The 22827-nt window shown below is 43.4% G+C and overlaps 1 protein-coding gene and 1 pseudogene across 13 annotated transcripts in view; one reads left to right on the top strand and one right to left on the bottom strand.

Moving 5' to 3' along the window:
- The window catches only part of USP48 (ubiquitin specific peptidase 48), a 107581-nt gene that overhangs the window by 51521 nt on the left and 33233 nt on the right, over nucleotides 1–22827 (bottom strand). For all 13 annotated transcript variants that reach the window (XR_010147764.1, XR_010147765.1, XM_009450256.5 and 10 more), the window contains 3 exons: nucleotides 20623–20756; nucleotides 19549–19631; nucleotides 8977–9156 (listed from right to left, as the gene is read on the bottom strand). Coding sequence is in view for 11 of the 13 variants with exons in the window: in XM_009450256.5 (XP_009448531.1) it covers nucleotides 8977–9156; nucleotides 19549–19631; nucleotides 20623–20756 (397 nt within the window). In the remaining 2 variants the exon portion in view is untranslated. The remainder of the gene's footprint in view (nucleotides 1–8976; nucleotides 9157–19548; nucleotides 19632–20622; nucleotides 20757–22827) is intronic.
- LOC112207103 (U7 small nuclear RNA) lies at nucleotides 13663–13718 on the top strand (annotated as a pseudogene).

Here is a 22827-nt window from a genome sequence, read left to right as displayed (position 1 = left end):
AGAAAATACATTTTTCTGGGGAACAAACCTAGAACAACAACAAAAAAAATCACTATTGCCATAAGCTGATTTTTATGTTAGTCTTAAATTATAAAAATTAACTGAAGCCGGGCACAGTGGCTCATGCTTGTAATCATAGCACTCTAGGAGGCCAAGATGGGCAGATCACTTGAAGCCAGAAGTTCAAGACCAGCCTGGCCAAAACATGGAGAAGCCCTGTCTCTACTAATAATACAAAAATTAAGCAGGCGTGGTGGTGCGCACCTGCAGTCCACCTACTTGGGAGGCTGACACAAGTGAATCGATTGAACCCAGGAGGCAGAGGTTGCAGGGAGCCGAGATCACACTCCAGCCTGGGTGACAGAGCAAGACTCTGTCTCATGAAAAAGAAAAAGTTAAATTAAATTAAATTAAAAAATAAAAACAGGCCAGGTGCGGTGGCTCACACCTGGCCAACATGGTGAAAACCCATCTGTCTAAAAACACAAAAATTAGTCGGGCATGTTGGCACATGCCTGTAATCCCAGCTATTCGGAAGCCTGAGGCAGGAGAATGACTTGAACCCAGCAGGCAGAGGTTGCAGTGTGCCACTGCACTCCTGCCTGGGGGACAGAGTGAAACTCTGCCTCAAAAAAATAAATAAATAAAAATCAAGACTGATGCAATCACTAAAGGGAATATGGGACTTCAACTCTACTGGAAATATTTTTATTCTTTTTTTTTTTTGAGACAAGAGTCTTGCTCTGTCGGCAGGCTAGAGTGCAGTGGCGCGATCTTGGCTCACTGCAACCTCTAACTCCTGGGTTCAAGCGATTCTCATGCCTCAGCCTCTCAAGTAGCTGGGATTAAAGGCACGTGTCACCACACCCAGCTAATTTTTGTATTTTTAGTAGAGAGAGGATTTTGCCATGTTGGCCAGGATGGTCTCGATCTACTGACCTCACAATCTGCCCGCCTCAGCCTCCCAAAGTGTTAGGATTACAGGCGTGAGCCACTGCACCTGGATGAAATATTTTTATTCTCAATGATTGCTTGGTACACAAGTATTTGTTTTAATGTGTTTTTTAATAAAAGTATATATAAAATGTATATGTACAGTTTGAAAAATAAAAATTAGCTCAGTAATCATTTTAGTAAACAGATTTTCTTCAATTTAGTCAAAATAATACAAATAAATCTAGACTTAATTGCCCAAATAAATAAAATAGCATATTTTCTTTTCTTTTTTTGAGACAGAATTTCACTCGTCTCCCAGGCTGGAGTGGAATGGCACGATCTCAGTGTACTGCAATCTCTGCCTCCCGGGTTCAAGTGATTCTCCTGCCTTAGCCTCCCCATTAGCTAGGATTACAGGCGTGTGTCACCACGCCAGGCTAATTTTTGCATTTTTAGTGGAGATGAGGATTTACCACATTGGCCAGGCTGGTCTCAAACTCCTGACCTCAGGTGATCCTCCCTCCTCGGCCTCCCAAAGTGCTGGGATTACAGGAGTGAGCCACCCCACCCAGCCTAAAATAGCATAATTTTTAAAAATGAAATGAAATGGGCCAGGTGCGGTGGCTCATGCCTGTAATCCCAGCACTTTGGGAGGCCGAGGCAGGTAGATCACCTGAGGTCAGGAGTTCGAGGCCAGCCTGGCCAACACAGTAAAAGCCCGTATCTACTAAAACTATAAAAATTAGCCAGGGATCTGTAATCCCAGCTACTCAGGAGGCTGATGCAGCAGAATCAGTTGAACCCAGGAGGCAGAGGTTGCAGTGAGCCAAGATCACGCCACTGCACTGCAGCCTGGGTGACAGTGAGACTCAGTCTCAAAAAAGAAAAAACAAAAGGAATGAAATGCTAACAACCAGAAACATTAGCCACTAATCTCTATGACGTAAACAGCAACTGGAAAACATGAAGTGTTTCAGATGGCAACTATAGCACATGAAAACTATTTTCAAATTGGGTTTCAGCGTTCCAGGTAACTTTCCGAGAGGTAAGGGATTATAGCGGCGGATCATTTGAGATCAGGAATTCGAAACCAGTCTGGCCAACGTGGTGAAACCCCATCTCTATTAAAAATACAAATAATTAGCCAGGCATGGTGACGCGCATCTCTAATCCTAGCTACTTGGGAGGCTGAGGAAGGAGAACTGCTTGAACCCAGAAGGCGGAGATTGTGGTGGGCCAAGATAGCACCACTGCACTCCAGCCTGGGTGACACAGTGAGACTCTGTCTCAAAAACAAAAAAAGAGGTTATGGGCAGTTCTAAGGAAATCCAGTTACCAGATCCTCAATTCACCACGTGCTTTTCTAAAATGGATCTGCCTCAACACTGAGGTCCCACGATGGTTTCTACCTCTCTTTTCACAATCAGTTGACTCCCACGTCACAAAAGAAAGATATAACCTCTCAGCCAGTGACAGAAAAAGGTCTCATCTATCACATTGAGATATATTTACAAAAAAAGTACATTTACAGTAAAATTTTACTGTTTAATAAAATTTATAACATACTTTCATGAGTTTTATCAATTATGTAGTAATATTCATAATTTTTAAAACAGCACTCTATCCAGAAGTACTTTTTAACTATTTAGAGCTTTACAGTCACAAAAAACTTACTATATTCCATTAGAATAAAATTCTGTAGGCAGTAACAACAAGAGCACCCAAGAAATTGGTCTCGGAGAAGGACTGTGTGGTAGATAGAGCTCCCTCTCCCCTCTCCCCTCTCCCCTCTCCCCTCTTTCCACGGTCTCCCTCTGATGCCGAGCCGAAGCTGGACGGTACTGCTGCCATCTCAGCTCACTGCAACCTCCCTGCCCGATTCTCCTGCCTCAGCCTGCCGAGCGCCTGTGATTGCAGGCGTGCGCCGCCACGCCTGACTGGTTTTCGTATTTTTTTGGTGGAGACGGGGTTTCGATGTGTCGGCTGGGCTGGTCTCCAGCTCCTAACCGCGAGTGATCCGCCAGCCTCGGCCTCCCGAGGTGCCGGGATTGCAGACGGAGTCTCATTAACTCAGTGCTCAATGGCGCCCAGGCTGGAGTGCAGTGGCGTGATCTCGGCTCGCTACAACCACCTCCCAGCCGCCTGCCTTGGCCTCCCTAAGTGCCGAGATTGCAGCCTCTGCCTGGCAGCCACCCCGTCTGGGAAGTGAGGAGCGTCTCCGCCTGACTGCCCATCGTCTGGGATGTGAGGAGCCCCTCTGCCTGGCTGCCCAGTCTGGAAAGTGAGGAGCGTCTCTGCCCGGCCGCCATCCCATCTAGGAAGTGAGGAGCGCCTCTTCCCGGCCGCCATCACATCTGGGAAGTGAGGAGCGTCTCTGCCCGGCCGCCCATCGTCTGAGATGTGGGGAGCACCTCTGCCCTGCTGCCCCGTCCGGGATGTGAGGAGTGTCTCTGCCCGGCCGCCCTGTCTGAGAAGTGAGGAGACCCCCTGCCTGGCAACCGCCCCGTCTGAGAAGTGAGGAGCCCCTCCGCCCGGCAGCCACCCCGTCTGAGAAGTGAGGAGTGTCCTCCCTCCTCGTCTGGGAGGGAGGTGGGGGGGTCAGCCCCCCGCCCGGCCAGCCGCCCCGTCCGGGAGGTGAGGGGCACCTCTGCCCGGCTGCCCCTACCGGGAAGTGAGGAGCCCCTCTGCCCGGCCAGCCGCCTCGTCCGGGAGGGAGGTGGGGGGGTCAGCCCCCCGCCTGGCCAGCCGCCCCGTCCGGGAGACGAGGGGTGCCTCTGCCCGGCCGCCCCTACTGGGAAGTGAGGAGCCCCTCTGCCAGGCCAGCCGCCCCATCCGGGAGGGAGGTGGGGGGGTCAGTCCCCCTCCCGGCCAGCCGCCCCATCCGGGAGGGAGGTGGGGGGGTCAGCCCCCTGCCTGGCCAGCCGCCCTGTCCAGGAGGTGGGGGGGGGCGCCTCTGCCCGGCCGCCCCTACTGGGAAGTGAGGAGCCCCTCTGCCCGGCCAGCCGCTCTGTCTGGGAGGGAGGTGGGGGGGTCAGCCCCCGGCCTGGCCAGCCGCCCCATCCGGGAGGTGAGGGGCGCCTCTGACCGGCCGCCCCTTCTGGGAAGTGAGGAGCCCCTCTGCCCGGCCAGCCGCCCCGTCCGGGAGGGAGGTGGGGGGGTCAGCCCCCCGCCCGGCCAGCCGCCCCGTCCGGGAGGGAGGTGGGGGGTCAGCCCCCCGCCCGGCCAGCCGCCCCATCCGGGAGGGAGGTGGGGGGGTCAGCCCCCCGCCCAGCCAGCCGCCCCGTCCGGGAGGGAGGTGGGGGGTCAGCCCCCCGCCCGGCCAGCCGCCCTGTCCGGGAGGTGAGGGGCGCCTCTGCCCGGCCGCCCCTACCGGGAAGTGAGGAGCCCCTCTGCCCGGCCAGCCGCCCCCTCCGGGAGGGAGGTGGGGGGGTCAGCCCCCCGCCAGGCCAGCCGCCCCGTCGGGGAAGTGAGGGGCGCCTCTGCCCAGCCGCCCCTACTGGGAAGTGAGGAGCCCCTCTGCCCGGCCAGCCGCCCTGTCCGGGAGGGAGGTGGGGGGTCAGCCCCCCGCCCGGCCAGCCGCCCCGTCCGGGAGGGGGGGGGGGGGGTCAGCCCCCCGCCCGGCCAGCCGCCCCGTCCGGGAGGTGAGGGGCGCTTCTGCCCGGCCGCCCCTACTGGGAAGTGAGGAGCTCCTCTGCCCAGCCACCACCCCATCTGGGAGGTGTACTCAACAGCTCATTGAGAACAGGCCATGAAGACAATGGCGGTTTTGTGGAATAGAAAGGGGGGAAAGGTGGGGAAAAGATTGAGAAATCGGATGGTTGCTGTGTCTGTGTAGAAAGCGGTAGACATGGGAGACTTTTCATTTTGTTCTGTACTAAGAAAAATTCTTCTGCCTTGGGATCCTGTTGATCTGTGACCTTACCCCCAACCCTGTGCTCTCTGAAACATGTGCTGTATCCACTCAGGGTTGAATGGATTAAGGGCGGTGCAAGATGTGCTTTGTTAAACAGATGCTTGAAGGCAGCATGTTCGTTAAGAGTCATCACCACTCCTTAATCTCAAGTACCCAGGGACACAAACACTGCGGAAGGCCGCAGGGTCCTCTGCCTAGGAAAACCAGAGAACTTTGTTCACTTGTTTATCTGCTGACCTTCCCTCCACTATTGTCCTGTGACCCTGCCAAATCCCCCTCTGCGAGAAACACCCAAGAATGATCAATAAAAAAGAAAAAAAAACAAAAAAACAAAAAAAAACAAACAAACAAACAAAAAAAATTCTGTAGGGTAAACATAATGGAAATAGTAGTACAGAAGAAAATAGAATTGTTAAAAATGCCTACTATAAAAAAACAAGACCTGTTCAGTTATCCTTGAAAAGGATGCTGGTGGATATAAAACCTCTATGGTATTTAATATAATCTGGACATTCTTAAAAGAGTGATGTCACAATTTAAGTTTCAGTATTCATTATGTCATAAATTATAGCATTTGGAGCTACTTAAAATTTATGATGAAATTTGTTAGATTTTAAAATGTGCAAAGAAAAAAAAAGTTGTTCAACTTTTTTTGTTTTCCCTTGCACCTATGCTTGGATGTTAAACATTCTTACAGACAACACCTGAACAAAAAAGGTTGGAAGATCACTGTACTGTCACAGGGAATTAAAATACCAGGAACATGCACAGGTAAGAGGAGGTTAGTCATCCATTCCTAATTAAGAGTACCCAAGGCTGGGCGTGGTGGCTCACGCCTGTAATCCTAGCACTTTGGGAGGCCGAGGCAGGCGGATCACTTGAGGTCAGGAGTTTGAAACCAGCCTGGCCAACATGGTGAAACCCCGTCTCTACTAAAAATACAAAAAATTGGTCAGGCGTGGTGGCATGTGCCTGTAATCCTAGTTACTCAGGAGGCTGAAGCAGGAGAATCGTTTGAACCTGGGAGGTGGAAGTTGTAGTGAGCCGAGATCGCGCCATTGCACTCCAGCCTGGCCGACAGAGGAAGACTCTGTCTCAAAACAAAAAAAAGAGTACCCAAGATTTAAGATGTTAATGATTTTGTATAAGATGGAATATAAAATGATTCATAAAACTTCAGGATACAACATAATAATGAATGTCTAATGAAATTTAAAAATATTTTCTATTTTTGATTTAAAAGATGAAAGCTAAAATATATGCTGCATAAAATAATGAGTTATGAAAACACTGGAATGAGATACCAATGGGTGTTAAGTATTTTCTTGAACTGTTTTAAAATCTAGGACTACCCATATATAAGACAGCCTTAACAATGCTTTTAATCCTAGAATGTAGATAGGTTTTTAAAAAACCCAGTAAAAAACAGTCAAATAAAACCAAGACATAATTTTTCACAATTTAAAGTTCTTTTTTTTTTTCCTTTTTTTTCAGACAAGGTCTCACTCCGTAGCCCAGGCTGGAGTGCAGTGGTGCAATCATGGCTCACTGAAGCCTTGATCTCCTGGGCTCAAGCATCCTCCTACCTCAGCCTCCTAAAGTGTTGGGATTATAGATGTAAGCCACCTCGCTCAACCCAGTTAATGTGCTATCTCAATTTTATTCCTAGTAAGAATGTCATAATGAAAACATACACGGTATAAGCAAATGTTAAGAATTTGAGTTTTACTTAGGTAAAATGGGAGCGAGATTGCTGAAGTTCTATAAACACAGAAATGTTATTTAAAAGTAGAAAACAGGTTGGGCACGGAAGCTCATGTCTGTAATGCCAACACTTTTGGGAGGCCAAGTGCAAGGATCGTCTAAGGGCAGGAATTCAAAAGCAACCTGGGCAACCCACGGAGACTCTGTCTCTGTAACAAATTACAAAATTAGCCAGGTGTGGTGGATCACACCTGTGGTCTCAGTTACTTGGGAAGCTGAGGCAGGAGGATTATTTGAGTCCAGGAGTTCGAGGCTGCAGTGAGCCATGTTCATGCCACTGTACTCCAGCCTGGGCAACAGAGCAAGACTCTGTCTCAAAAAAATATATAAATAAAAGGAAAGAAAATAAAATTTAAAAGTGAAAGAATGACTTCTTCAAGCTACACGAATGGAGTTAACAAACGATTATCTGTAGAGATGATGCATATGCCTCGAAAGCAAATCTCAACTGCTATGTTCCTGCCTACTGGACACCTTGAATAAATGTCTCTGACCTATTAAGAAAGAAGAGTGGCAGGAGACACACACTTACTCCCATTTCTTTTCTCCAATTCAGATACCATAGTCTGAACCTCATCCAAAGCTGTCTAGCACTTTCTTGTGAAATGATATGACCACACTTGTGAGTCTGCATGTGTCATCTCACTGTGCTGTGTGTTAGATTTCCAGAACAAAGTCTGTGCCCTTGGACAATTGCCTATACCTGTCTGACAGACAATGGGAAGAAAGTGATAAACAGCTCAGGAGATGGAGCTCAGGAGATGGCTCCAACTAGAAAAACTGTCCATTCCTTTGGAAAATAAATGGGTACTTAGGCCCAAGACAACTGAGGTGATGAAAGTACATACTAGGATACTATTTTAAGAAGTAGTCTTTACGGCAGACCTCACTACTACACAGTAGCAACGAGCTCATTTTCCACAGAAACACTGCTCAAGGATTTGGGTAAGATACTTAAAGGAAGGAGAAACAAAGTTTACCTGCTAGAATTAGTTCCCCAAAATAAATTTCCTGACCCAAGGAAAATAATTACAAATCCTACTACATTAAATCTACTATTCATCATCACTAACTTAATACCCATGATCCTCCCCTACCCACTTAAATAAACCTGGTAATTAAAAACTGATCATTTGCCTTCAAGCTTTACTGAAAACATGACATTATGAAAACCATCTCTGGAACAAAATAATTGTAAATTTTTTTAACTAAGATTTTAAAAAGCAAGCATTGCTACCTGGGCGTGGTAGCTCATGCCTTGTAATCCCAACACTTTGGGAGGCCAAGGCAGGAGGACTGTTAAACGCAGGAGTTCGAAACTAGCCTGGGCAACCAGGTAAGACCCCGTCTCCACAAAAAAATTGTTTTAAACATTTTTGCCAGGTTGGCCGGGCATGATGGTTCACACCTGTAATCCCAGCACTTTGGGAGGTCAAGGCGGGCAGATCACTGGAGGCCAGGAACTCAAGACCAGCCTGGCCAACACAGTGAAACCCTGTCTCTATTAAAAATAGAAAAAATTAAGGCCAGGTGCAGTGGCTTACGCCTGTAATCCCAGCACCTTGGGGGGCCAAGGCAGGTGGATCACCTGAGGTCAGGAGTTCGAGACCAGTCTGACCAACATTGTGAAACCTTGTCTCTACTAAAAATACAAAATCAGCCAGCCGTGGTGACACATGCCTGTAATCCCAGCTACTTCGGAGGCTGAGGCAGGAGAATTACTTGAACTTGAAAGGTAGAGTTTACAGTAAGCCGAAATCTCGCCATTGCACTCCAGCCTGGACAAGAAGGCAACAAGAGCGGAAAAAAAAAAAAAAAAGGAAAGAGAAGGAAAAGGAAGAATTAGCTGAGCATTGTGGCACATGCCTGTAATCCCAGCTACTCAGGAGGCTGAGGCACGAGAACTGCTTGAACCCAGGAGGCAGAGGTTGCAGTGAGCCAAGATGGTGTTACTGCACTCCAGCCTTAGTGACAGAGTAAGACTCTGTCTTACTGAAAAAAATTTTGACAAAATTTTTACCTGACAAAAAAAATTTTGTCAGGTGTGGTGGCACATATCTGTAGGCCCAGCTACTAGGAAGGGAAGGCTGAGGCGGGAAGATCACTTGAGCCTAGCAGGTTTAGGCTGCAGTCAGCCATGACTGTACCACTGCATTCCAGCCTGGGCCAAGAGAGTAAGACCCGGACTCGAAAAACAAGCATTGCTAATACAAGATGTTCAGTGATTTTACATGTGTTTAAGAAATGCAAATATCCTTGATAGTCTGTAACATAACAATCTTGAGCCATAATAATTTATCACAAATATTTCTAGTAAAATAAATTTATATTTTAAAAGGGCACTCACAACTTAAAGGTTTTACCTAGATCTTCCTCAATCCCTAGTTGTAATTTCTTCCCCTCCATCTTTTCTATGTCTTCATCATTAAACTTATACCATTCACCAGACTGTGGATCTTTCACGTGGGCAATGTAGTGGCCAGAATAAGCACTCACTCCTCTGTGTATGAGGACTGCGCTGAGTTCATACACGTAGGACCCACCTGGAGAGAAAGGGAGAAAGTAAAAGAAACGTTGGATAACAGTTATTTCTTATATCCTGAGCCTGAATTGTAATGATTACGAATCTTTATACATGTGGTATAACTAAAAACATGTCACCTAAAATTTTTACAAATTAGTTTTACAAAATAATGTATAATTACACTCCCTTAACACTCTCTTAAACACACTCTGAACAGCACACTGTATTAATTCTCCAAGCCTCTGCAAAATACACAGATGAAAAACTACGGCCTCCTGGGCACTCAGGGAATATAAGCTACTCTACTACACACCGTGCTCTTCAGCACACACTAGCGAGGCCACACGCTTCCCAAGAATCGGCTGTTCATACTCTCTGTGTGTTACGAAACTTAAAACTTATACAAACCAGGGAGACACGAATGTCAAATGAAAAGGCTATTGTTTATAGAAGAGAAGATAAATGCTTTGGCAAAAACTGACGGCAAGTCATGAAAATTTGCTCTCAAAACAGGTGTAGGCATTTGTCCAAGGGCACAAACTTTGATCTGGAGATCTAACACCCAGCGCGTTGAGATGACACATGCAGACTCACAATTGTGGTCATCATTTCACAGACACATGTATCATCACATTAGCACCTTCAGATCAAAGTTTCATTTGCCAAGTCTACCTCATTAAAGCTGGAAAAAAATAAAAATAAAAACAGGTGTAGGCCAAACAGTTGGAAAATATAGGGATGAAAACTTAAAAAATCTAGAATGATACTGCACTCAGATTTCTTCGTATTTTAAGTTCCTATGCTATTTTAATTAAATAAAATCTACAAATCATAGCCTATATTTTACACGGTATTCAAAAAGAAAAGGCTTTATACATACATCAAAATATTGACAATAAATGAACATTTACATTTCAAAGTGAACTAAAATGTCTTAAAGTTTGAGAAACATCTTGTAAAGATCCTCAACTTAAAGCAATTATGGGGAAAATGTGTTAGAAAAGATCACTTCCACTATACATGTTCTGTTATTTACTGGAAAACAAAACAATTCATTAATAAACCCACATAACCACAATTAATACTGAAACCTACAGTTTTTTTCCAACAAATAATATCTTTTCACATCATTATTCTTCTAAAAATTACTTATAATGACTATATATAATTACCATAATATGCCTAACCACACCCACATTAATGAACACTTATTTAAACTGGTAATGTTTGAGGGCCTTTATAAGCAATAATAATTATCTTTACAGTACAAATCTTTGCACAGATCTTTGACAATTTTTTTTTTTTTTTTCCTGAGACAGGGTCTTGTTCTGTCACCAGACTAGGGTGCAGTGGCACAATCATAGCTCACTGCAGCTTCAACCTCCTGGGCTTAAACAATCCTCCCACCTCAACCTCCAGGAGCAGCTGGGATGACAGGTGTACATTTTTATTTATTTATTTTGAGATGGAGTTTTGCTCATGTTGCCCAGGCTGGAGTGCAATGGCATGATCTCGGCTCACTGCAACCTCTGCTTCCTGGGTTCAAGTGATTCTCCTGCCCCAGCCTCCCAAGCAGCTGGGGTTACAGGCACACACCACCACACCCGGCTAATTTTTGTATTTTTAGTAGAGACGGGGTTTCACCATGTTGGCCAGGCTGGTCTTGAACTCCTGACCTCAGGTAGATCCATCTGCCTCGGCCGCCCAAAGTGCTGGGATTACAGGCATAAGCCACCACGCCTGGCCTTTTTTTTTTTTTTTTTTTTTTTTTTGAGATGGAGTTTCACTCTTGTTGCCCAGGCCGGAGTGCAATGGTGTGATCTCGGCCCACTGCAACCTCCGCCCCCCTGGGGTCATGCGATTCTCTTGCCTCAACCTCCCAAGTAGCTGAGATTACAGGCACCTAACATCATGCCTGGCTAAGTTTTTGTATTTTTAGTAGAGATGGGGTTTCACCACGTTGGCCAAGCTGGTCTCAAACTGCAGGCCTGAAGTGGTCCACCTGCCTCGGCCTCCCAAAGTGCTGGGATTACAGGTGTGAGCCACCACGCCCGGCCCACTTTTTTTTTTATAGACAGGGTCTCATTGTCTTGCCCAGGCTAGAATTTGACTATTTCATTGCTATAATTTCCTTAAAAATGCAAAAGAGTACATCACAGCAGAGTATAGCCAATCACTCATTAGACAAACAATAAACATACTGGACACGGTTTCAGGCATGAAGGATACAGCAGTTAATTAACTAAAGGAACAGAGTCCCTGCATTCTTGAAGCATAGTTGGGGAAACAGTAATGCAGATTAATACCTGGGCCAAAACCCACTGAACTCACCCCAGCTGAAAACACTGAAGATACTGGGTAAGATAAAAATATTTTTAAATCTTTCTAAATGCACTGTCAAGAAAATAAGAATTATCAGAAGCCCAATACCATGTGAAGGCAATAAGCCATGTAGTAAGGACAACAGAGTTTCCCTCTGTGAGTGTTAGGGGAACACTATGATCGACTTGAACTCTGTTTTTCCGTATCTCAAAGGGCTTACGGGATCAGAGACAACAGCTAAGGTTCATAAAAGGTGAGGAGTCTAACAGGGGACTCCCACCAGGAAACTAAGGTTTTTTTTTAATTGACCAACAGGCTGGGCGCAGTGGCTCACACCTAAATCCCAGCACTTTGTGAGGCTGAGGCAGGCAGATCACCTGAGGTCAGGAGTTTGAGACTAGCCTGGCCAGCATGGTGAAACCCCCTCTCTACTAAAAATACAAAAATTAGTCAAGCATGGTATTGAGTGCCTGTAATCCCAGCTACTCGGGAAGCTGAGGCAGGAAAACTGCTTGAACCTGGGAGGCGGAGGTTGCAGTGAGCCGAGATCATGCCATTGCACTCCGGCCTGGAAAACAAGGCAAGACTCCGTCTCAAAAAAAAAAAAAGGCAAATAATATTTGCATATATTTATGGGTACAATATGATGTTTGATATGTTTACGTCATGGAATGATTAAATCAAGCTAATGTATCCATTTTCTGTGGTGAGAACACTTAAAATCTGTTATTTTAGCTACTTCAAAATGCACAACGCATTATTAACTGTAGTCACCATGCTATGCAATAAAGCTCCAAAACTTACTCGTCCTGTTGAACCAAAGCTTTGTACTCTTTGAACATCACCTCCCCATTCCTCATCGCCTCTGCCATCCACCACCTCCACTCCCTGGGTTCTGGTAACCACCATTTTCTTCTCTGTTTGTACGTGTTTGACTTTTTTAGATTCTATACATAGTATCGATGAGATCATGCAGTATTTGTCTTTTTTTTGAGATGGAGTTTTGCTCTTGTTGCCCAGGCTGGAGTGCAATGGCGCTGTCTGGGCTCACTGCAACCTCCACCTCCCAGGTTCAAGTGATTCCCTTGCCTCAGCTTCCCAAGTAGCTGGGATTACTGGCATGCACCACCATGCCTGGCTAATTTTGTATTTTTAGTAGAGACGGCGTTTCTCCATGTTGGTCAGGCTGGTCTCGAACTCCCAAACTCAGGTGATCCACCCGCCTTGGCCTCCCAAAGTGCTGGGATTACAGGCATGAGCCACTGCGCCCAGGCCAGTATTTGTCTTTCTGAGCCCGGCTTGTTTCACATAGCACAATGTCCTCCAGATTCATCCATGTGATCACACATGATAGAGTATCCTTTCCATTTAAGGCTGAATAGTATTCCATTGTGTATATATACCACATTTTCTTTGAAACTAGAATTCTTTGGTTTAGAAGATTATCAAAATGAATGTGCTCTCCACAGGAAATGGTAAGAGAAAATTATCTGCCTTATACTTATATTTTGGGACCTAGGGGTAAAAATCAAAAACCAAAAGGAAATCTCCATTACAACTTCATAAGAAGCTAGCCCTCAAAAAGATTTCTTTACTATGATTTCACACTACCTATGAAGTCAGAAAAACCCCAAGCCAGGAGTTTTGTTTGATGTGGTCCTGGGACGAGTGACAATCCTAAGGAATGAGTACCATCAAAACACACACATGTCACATGACAAGTCACTCTAACTGCAAGGCAGCAAACAGCAACAAAATCAAACTGGTGAAGATTTTCACCTCAGTCAGTGGAAATAGCAAATACATAAATAAAATTTTAAGTATGTTTAAAGAAATAAATGATGAAATTAAGAGGAATAGAGATTATAGAAAATGAAAATCAAATGACGAAGAACCAAATCAAACTCCGAGAAATGAAAATCACAGTCACCGACAGTCAAAACTCTATAAATGGTTTAACCTCAGATCAGGTTGACCTGAACAGAGAACGAATAAAGTACAAGGTGGAGCTGAAGAAATTATGCAGAATGCAGGACAAATCAATGAAGAGTTGGGCGACATGCAACATAGAGTAAGAAAATCTAACACATATCTAACTGGCATTCCAGAAGGAAAGGGAGAAGAGAAAAAGCATTCAGAGGTAATAGTTGGAAAATTTTCAGAAGCCCTAGGTGAGAATAATAAATCAATTAAAAATCAAACCAAGTGTTACAGCTCTTTTAGAATTTGTCTAGCAGGTTTTCCTACTAGAAAACCAGAAAAGATTTTTAAAGAATCAAAATTGAAAAAGAAACCAAACCAAAATTGGTCACAGTGACACTGCAAGATACCAAAACCAAAGAAGAGGTCTTAAAATTAGACAAAACAAAACAGGCCTCTTGTAGAGACAAGAATTAGACTGCAACCAACTTTTCAACATCAACAACGGATGCCCCAAGGCAACAGAATGCTATCTTCTTCAATGATATCTTCAATGAGTGAAAGTAACCACCCATGCTTAGAGAAAATGAATTTCGCAAGGACAAAATAGACACTTTCAGACAATAATATGTGAAAAGAATCCTTCACCCACAGACCCTTACTAAAAGAATTTTGTAAGCTCTAATTCAATATTTTAAAACTCTTCCAGATGGAAAGTCTAGAATGCAAAGAATGATAAACAAAGGAGGTGGGTAAACTAAACACCAAGATTCCTATATAAGATAGTCTGTAAGTTTCTTTTTTAAAAAAGGTAGAACTAAAATACATATGAAAAATAGGCCAGGTGTGGTGGTTCACGCCTGTAATCCCAGGACTTTGTGAGCCGAGGCAAGAGGATTGCTTAAGGCCGTAAGTCCGAAACCAGCCTGGGCAACACAGAGAGACCCAGTCTATAAAAACTTAAAAAATTAACCAGGCATGGTACTATACACCTGTGGTCCCAGCTACTCAGGAGGCTGAGGTGGGAGGATCGCTTGAGTCTGGGAGGTCAAGGCTGCAGTGAGCCGTGATCGTGCTACACTGCACTCCAGCCTCGGTGACAGAGCAAGACCATCTTAAAATAATTTAGGAGAGTGTCGATTGCTTAATGTTTTGAGATCATTGAGGGTAAAGACGTTATCTAGAGAGTTAAGAATACATGTTATAATTTCTAGTTAATTATTAGTATCAGCTGGCCCAGGCTACCCTAGGGGGCATTTTCATACTCCAATTTTAGGGTTTACTTGGAATCACCCTCCACTGTTCTTTCTACTGCACTGCACTCTCCCCGTTACTTCATGTTAAAGGTGAGCCAGAAAAAGCCTATCTTCCTAACCTCAGGGAACCATAAAGAGAACTCCTGGCTGGGCACAGTGGCTCATTCATGCCTGTAATCCCAGCACTTTTGGAGGCTGAGACAGGTGGATCACCTGAGGTCAGGAGTTTGAGACCAGCCTGGCCAACATGGTGAAACCTTGTCTCTACTAAAAATACCAAAATTAGCCAAACGTGGTGGTGCACACTTGTAATCCCAGCTACCCGAGAGGCTAAGGCATGAGAATCACCTGAACCCGGGAGGCGGAGGTTGCGGTGAGCCAAGATCGCGGCACTGCACTCCAGCCTGGGTGACAGAGCGAGACTCTATCTCAAAAAAAAAAAAGAAAAGAAAAGAAAAAGAAAAGAAAAAGAAAACTCCTGAGTCCTGAACAGAGCAGTAGAAATAAAAAGGAGGGAGATGTGATGGTCTTAGATTGCCCATACCAGGTTCTTCCAGTCTGTGTAAGCCAGGGAACCTCAAGCCTTGAACTCTGTAATCATACCTAACCAGTAGAGGCCCCAAATGCCTGACAGAAATAAACCTAAAGGGCTTTGTGGAGGAGATGGCATGTATCCCAGCCCTAGGGGAATCCCCATAAATAATTCTCTATGTGCAATAACCAGCATGCAGTCAAAGACAACCATGAACAGAAGCAACAAAACAACACTGCTATAACCAGCTCGGGTAGAGAGATCAGCCTGAACAATATTCCAACATGGTCAGTAATGGATTATAAAAACTGGGTGTTTTTAATGTTTAAAGTGGTTTAAAAAAATTTTTTTAATATTCTGGATACCTTTAATACATTTATGAACAAATACTGATGACAACTCATTTTAAATATATCAATAACTGAGAAAGGTGATATATTTCTTTTTGTGGCTCTATTGACCCTAATTGATCAAAAGCACCTCATTTTGCAGGCTGTGGGTAAGGAAGAGGGGAAGAGAAAAGGAAAGGAGGCTGAAGAGGAACCAAAGCCCAGGATTCTCTAGAAATGTGTCAGCCTCCAGAGTATGGGAGCACATTGGGTCCCAGCAACCTCAGCGGGACCTAGTTCTCAGAAACACAAGAGTGTCCAATGGATGAAACCTCAGCTGAAAACACAAAAATGTCCAAAGACATTGCAGGGTCTGGGAGGAACAAAGTATGATAAGGTTGTTAACTATCACGGACTCAGCAGGATCTGGGGGCATCACCAGTGGGGTTCTTCTCCCACTACCTTCAATAACCCAGGTGAAGAAGCAGGGGCAGCAGAGTAAGATTTAATTATGGGTTACGCTGTGGCTGGCAATATCCCAGGAGAAAAAAGAGTAAACTAAGCTATGTTTAAGGATGCATGCTTATATAGTAAAATGCTAAAGAAGAAAAAAAATAAAAGAAGCGTTCCACATGAAAGTCAGATAAGTGGTTACACTTAAGGGGAGGAAGGTGGTTTTAACTGTGCAACTGGGAGGGGCACAAAAGGAGGCTTCCGGGGTACCAGAAATATTTTTCTTTCTTGATCTGGGGAGTACACATAATTCATAATTCACTAAGCCATGCATTTTTGTGTTTTGAACTTTTAGGAATATGATATATTTCAAAATTTAAAAAGAAAAAACTAAAATATGCTGAGATACATGAAACTTCAACTATAGAAGGACAAGGCAAGGTAAGGCACTGAGTAAGGGCTGAGCGAGAGTGGAAGGCAAGATCACTAAAAAAAAGAAGTTGCTACTGGGTCAGCTGGAAGGAGCGTCTACAAAGGAATCTTAATAGTATTCCCTATATCATTAATGAAGACAATAATCCACAGGTATCAGCAGTAGCTGTAACTTTATTACCAATAGACAGCATTAAAAATGTTGACATTACCATTCTTGCAGATAACCTGGATTTATATTCATCAATTCATTGAACTAATCAATTTTAAAATTAAGGCCAGGCGTGGTGGCTCACACCTGTAATCCCACCACTTTGGGAGGCCGAGGTGGGCAGATCACCTGAGGTTGGGAGTTCTTGAGACCAGCCTGGCCAATATGGCGAAATCCCATCTCTACTAAAGATACAAAAATTAGCCAGGTACGATGGCATGCGTCTGTAGTCCCAGCTACTCGAGAGACTGAGGCAGAGAGAATTGCTTGAACCCAGGAGGTGGAGGCTGCAGTGAGTCGAGATCGCACCACTGCACTCCAGCCTGGGCGACGCAAAACTCTGTCTCAAAAAAAAAAAAAACAGAAAAAGAAAAAAACTTCAGAATTAACATAGTTTTTAGGCCAGGTGCGGTGGGTCACGCCTGTAATTCCAGCACTTTGGGAGGACAAGGCGGGCAGATCACTTGAGGTCAGGAGTTCAAGACCAGCCTGGTCAACACAGTGAAACCCCGTCTCTACCAAAAATACAAAAAATTAGCCAGGCATGGTGGCAGGCGCCTGTAATCCCAGCTACTCGGAAAGCTGAGGCAGGAGAATTGCTTGAACCCAGGAGATGGAGGGTGCAGTGAGCCGAGATCATGCCACTGCACTCCAGCCTGGGCAACAGAATGAAACTCTATCTCTAAAAAACAAACAAACAAACAAACAAAAAAAGCTAAGCTTTAAAGTCCCCAAGGAATATGGCAAGACTTGAGTTTGAGAGTCAGGGGCTAATGTTCAAAAATGAGGATCCCTCATTCTAAAGATGTCTGCATATCTGCAGGCTCACCATTTAAAGAAACAGGTGGATTCTCCTTTTAACAATAGATCTTGTTTTAGATCCATCTTTTGAGCTTTGCATGGATATGTGTGTACAGATTTGTGTGGTTATGTGTGGGTACGGGAAAATATAAATACTAATTATCTGGATGACAAAATTACACATGGTTTGTATTTCTTTTCTTTATGCTTTCTGAATTTCCCAAATTATCTAGAATAAATCCTATGCAATTAACAAAAGTTAATTGTTTTTAGTCTTCTACCTATATAAGGTACAGCAAGCATTACGACAGTGTGTAAAAGACAAGCCTATAACTATAAACCACTAGATTGCTTTTACCAGTCCTAACAATTCTAAAATGAGTAGATAATATTTATTTATTTATTTAAAAATTAAGGAGACAAACATGGTGGCTCATGCCAGTAATCCCAGCACTTTCGGGAGGCTGAAGTAGGAGGATCACTAGAGCCCAGGAGTTCAAGACCCCGTCTCTAAAAAAAAATAACTAAAAATTAGCTGGGCCTGGTGGAATATGCCTGTAGTTCCAGCTTGAGCCCAGGAGGCTGAGTCCGTGATGAGCCGTGATCACATCAATGCAATTTAGCCTGGGCGACAGAGCCAGACCCTGTCTCAAAAACAAATTAATAAAAAATAAAAAACACTATATTTAGTAAACCAACATACCAAAATTAAGTATTTCTACAGGTTTTGATCTAACACGTCCTTTTGATAAATATTTTCTTTATAGCATAAACTAGGCAAATACATAATAAACTTAGTAGTAATAGTAACAATTCAAACTCATCCAGTCAAGTCAAGCAAAGTGCTCATTTCACATCTCCTAAGTTTCTGGACTGGGAAGCCACTAACCCATTAGATTTTCCTCAATTTCAATTGCCCGAACAAAGGAGGCAGGAAGCAAACTACTACATAAAGTGAACTATAGCTAAGTTTATTTATTCAACAAAATTTAATAATCTAACATTGAAGTCCAAAACTGAAGTTGAAAACAGTTTCCTTGTTCCACAGAGGTACAAATTTTAAAGTACAGTACTGAAGAGTATCATACATTTGAAAGCTTACATATTTATTTAGCACATTCCTCCCCAACTTTCCCAATCATGTCTCTTAAAGGTTTTTACAGCTTGCTTCCATTGTAAGCTGCCTCCAGAAATGTCTCTTAAAGGTTTTTACAGCTTGCTTCCATTGTAAGCTGCCTCTAGAAATTTTTTATTTTTTTGGAAAGAGATAGAGTTTATAAAATAATTTCTACATTAAAAATTTCAGGTTGGGGGCAGTGGCTCACGCCTGTAATCCCAGCACTTAGGGAGGTCAAGGCAGGTGTCCCACTTGGGGCCAGGAGTTTGAGACCAGCTTGGCCAACACGGCAAAACCCTAAAGTGCAAAAATTAGCTGGGCTCCCTTGTAGCCTCCCAGCTACAAGGGAGGCTGAGGTTGCAGTGAGCTGAGATCGTGTCACTGCACTCCAGCCTAGGCAACAGAGCAAGACTCCGTCTCAAAAATACATACATACATACATAATATTTTATAAGTACTACAATCAACCTTAAAGGGAAGTAAAACAGTCCTTTCTCTAGTAAGACTCAACCTGTTTGGTAGGATGAAGACTACCAAAAGAAAAAAGCAGTACTTATTTCTTGTTAAAACAATGATAGCATCCTAGGGCATATCAGTAGTTGCAGATATGAAAAATGAAAGCATAAATACTGGAATTATGCCACTTAATGTTTCTGGGACAACGTTTTTAAAAAAGTGAATAGAGGCAGCTTGGAGACTGTTAGTTTTGAGAAATGATAAATAATAGTATTGAAACTAAGGTGGCAAGTGCGGGTTCTGAAACAGTAAAATACCTTTTTCATTTTTTACAAATTATTTTTATACCCTTAATTCTGTACATATCGATGAACCACCTCATCTTTGCTATGTGCTTACTCACACAAAATGGAATTAACATCTTGGCTCTCCTAAAAAACTCTTTGTTCCCAGACAGAGGTTCCCAGAGAGAGATTAGCAAACAAAAATTGGCAATTGACTGCTATTCTATATTAATCACAAGCCGATCACAAGTTAGAGTCTCTGAGCATTATAATGTTTACTCCTCAGTAAAAATATTACCTTTATGTTCCACATAAGGCTCCATATCCAAAATTTCCGAGAAGCCAATGTAGGTATTCAGCTTTTTCTTATGTCCAGTTTGCCTAACCAAGAGGAAAGCTGATTATATTTACATTTAAAACAATCATAATACAATATATAAGCTCTATTAGCTATTTTAATAAACTCAACAGTAGCTAGCTTTCACTTCACAATCTTCCTCCAAAACATGTACAATTAGAAGTAAACAGAATATTGTTTTATAGCTGGACAAATATGAGGTTAAAAAATGTGAATGCAAAGTGCTGATTCCAAACACAGCTTATTTTCCAGAAGTTTCAACTTAATCACAAAACAGATTATCCTGCTTTACAGAAGACATGCACATGTGCAAACATTGCCTTGATTTTAATTATAAAATGAAAAATACATTCCCATGGCGGGGGTGTAATGAGTACAAAATTTATTCTATTTAAAATATCGGATAATACAGAAGGTCAGGGTAATTCAATTACTTGCAGTTTTTCTTTCTTTTTTTTTTTTTCCAAGACAGAGTTTCACTCTTGTTGCCCAGGCTGGAGTACAATGGTGCAATCTCGGCTGACTGCAACCTCCGCCTCCTGGGTTCAAGTGATTCTCCTGCCTCAGCCTCCCCAGTAGCTGGGATTACAGGCGCCTGCCACCACGCCCGGCTAATTTTTGTATTTTTAGTAGAGACGGGGTTTCACCATGTTGGCCCGGCTGATCTCGAACTCCTGACCTCAGGTGATCCACCTGCCTCAGCCTCCCAAAGTGCTGGGATTACAGGCGTGAGCCACCGCACCCGGCCCTTGCAGTTTTTAATACTTTCTTAGAATAAAAAAAGTAAGGATTTTTTACTTTTCTAGTTTTCATTTATATATGGTTGGCTTCTTTAAAATTTTTTATGATAAAATCATGAAATATCGACATTTCAAAATGACAGCCTCCATCTATAAACTTTCATCCTCAAATCTAGAGTTTCAAACTACAATCATTTTATCATCTCATCTATGGTAAAGTCTGTACATAGTAGACCACAATGAACAACAAACACTAATATTTGCACACATTTACCTGTCAAAGACAAAACGCATTAGCTGCAAGTTCAGAGTGCAAGGAAGGCTAAGAAGTCGAATCTTTCTTGTTGCATTCTGTTTGCTTTGACAGTTCTCGCAAAAATAGCGATTGTCTCCTTCTAATTTTTCTTCCTGATCAAGAATAAGACATATTAATTTTAAAAAGAAGATGCGTTTAAAACAAGTGATAAAACTCTTGATGTAAAGTATAATTTCATTTCAGTTAATAGCTCTCACTTAAGCTACTTAAAAACAGCTACTATAAATAATGGACACACAAAAGTAATGGGAACTGTTCAGCAGTGACATTATCAATTTGAATTCACTGATATTTAAAACTGATGTGCCTATTTCCCAAATGTATGATATTAAAAATACTTGTTTTAGGTTCTTTGTCCTGGTAATCCCACTTCTGGGAATTCTAAAGTAAGTTTTAAAAAGAAATGTCACATGTATTTTGATGCAACATTCATTTAAAGACAGCAAAAAGGCTGGGCAACATGGCTCATGCCTGTAATCCCAACACTTTGGGAGGCCGAGGTGGGTGGATCACTTGAGGCCAGGAATTCGAGACCAGCCTGGCTGCCCTGGTGAAACCCCCTCTCTACTAAAAATACAAAAATTAGCCAGGCATGGTGGTACACACCTGTGGTCCCAACTACTCGGGAGGCTGAGACACAAGAATCACTTGAACCCGGGAGGTGGAGCTTGCAGTAAGCTGAGATCACACCTCTGCACTCCAGCCTGGAAACAAAGCGAGACTCTGTCTCAAAAAAATGAAGAAAAAAACAGGAGGGGGGAGGGTAGTGTAAAAACGATATATGGGCACCAGAATACAAAATTATATACATATTTGTTTAAAATTACTGAAACATATTCATGAGACAAAGCTAAAAAGAGACGTGTAGAAAAATCAAACATTTTAGCTGATAGTGGTTTCTTTTTAAAATTTGCCTTTATATTTCTATAAAGCTAATTGCAGCCAATCATAGCTAACTGAAGACTCAAACTCCTGAGCTCAAGCTTTTGTACCATATTGTACTTACCATATTGTAAGTAATGCAATACTGGTACCATCATCTCTTCACTTGGCTTCCAGGATACCACACTCACTGACTTTCCTCCTAATTCACTGGCATTCCTCCAGAGACTCCTGTGCCAGCTGCTCCTACCTCCCTGATCCCTAACATTTGAATGTCCCAGGCCTCAGTCCTTGTCTCTCTCCCACTCCCTTGGGGATTTTATCCAGCCACGACTTCTTCCTGGAACTATACCTCCCAAACGTAACATGCTCAAAGCCAAACTCCTAATTCCTCTCAACCCTGCTCCTCCCAGGTCCTCCCTATCTCAGTTAGAGCAACTCCATTCTTTCAGTTGGAATCAGGCCAAAAACCTTAGTAATCCTTGACTCCCCTCTTACTCTTACTCTTCACATCCAGTCTGCAAATTAAAAAAAAATTTTTTTTTCATTATTTTATTTTTACAGACAGGGTCTTGCTCTGTCACCAAGGCTGGGGTGCAGTGGTCCAATCATAGCTAACTACAGCCTCAAACTCCTGAGCTCAGGCAATTCTCCAGCCTCAGCCTCCTGAGTAGCTGGGATTATGGCTGTTCAACACCAAGCCTGGTTAATTTTTTTATTTTTTGCAAAGACAATCTATCACTATGTTGCCTAGGCTGGTTTCAAACTACTGTTCTCAAATGATCCTACTGTCTCAGTCTCATAAAGTGCTGGGATTATAGACATGAGCCACCACATCTGGCCCTGGCCTGCAAATTTTATCTGCTCTTAGAAAATATATCTAAAAGCCAAATGGTCCTTATCACCTCTTCAGTTACCCCGTGGTCCAAGCCACCATGCACTCCCATCTGCCCTCAATCCATCTTCAGCCTATTCTCAGCACCCACAGTTATCCCTTAAAACAGACTGTACCACTCCTACGCATATGACCCTGATGCCATCTCAACCTCACACAGAGTAAAAGTCAAACTTCTGACAAAGGTTTACTAGGCCCTCTCTGATATGGCCCTTGTGTCACCTCCACGACTTTATCTTCTATCATTTACTCACTTCGGCCACACTAACCGCCCCCCACCCAGGCTGTTCCTCAATCCACCAGGCAAGACACATTCTCATTTTGGGCTCTGCACTTGCTATTTCATCTACCCAGAACACTCTTCTCCTTGTTTCTAACAGGGCTCA

This window comes from Pan troglodytes, chromosome 1 (assembly GCF_028858775.2).
Source record: "Pan troglodytes isolate AG18354 chromosome 1, NHGRI_mPanTro3-v2.0_pri, whole genome shotgun sequence".
NCBI lineage: Eukaryota > Metazoa > Chordata > Mammalia > Primates > Hominidae > Pan > Pan troglodytes.
Note: the sequence above shows the minus strand (reverse complement) of the source record. Positions and strands in the feature narration are given on the sequence as shown.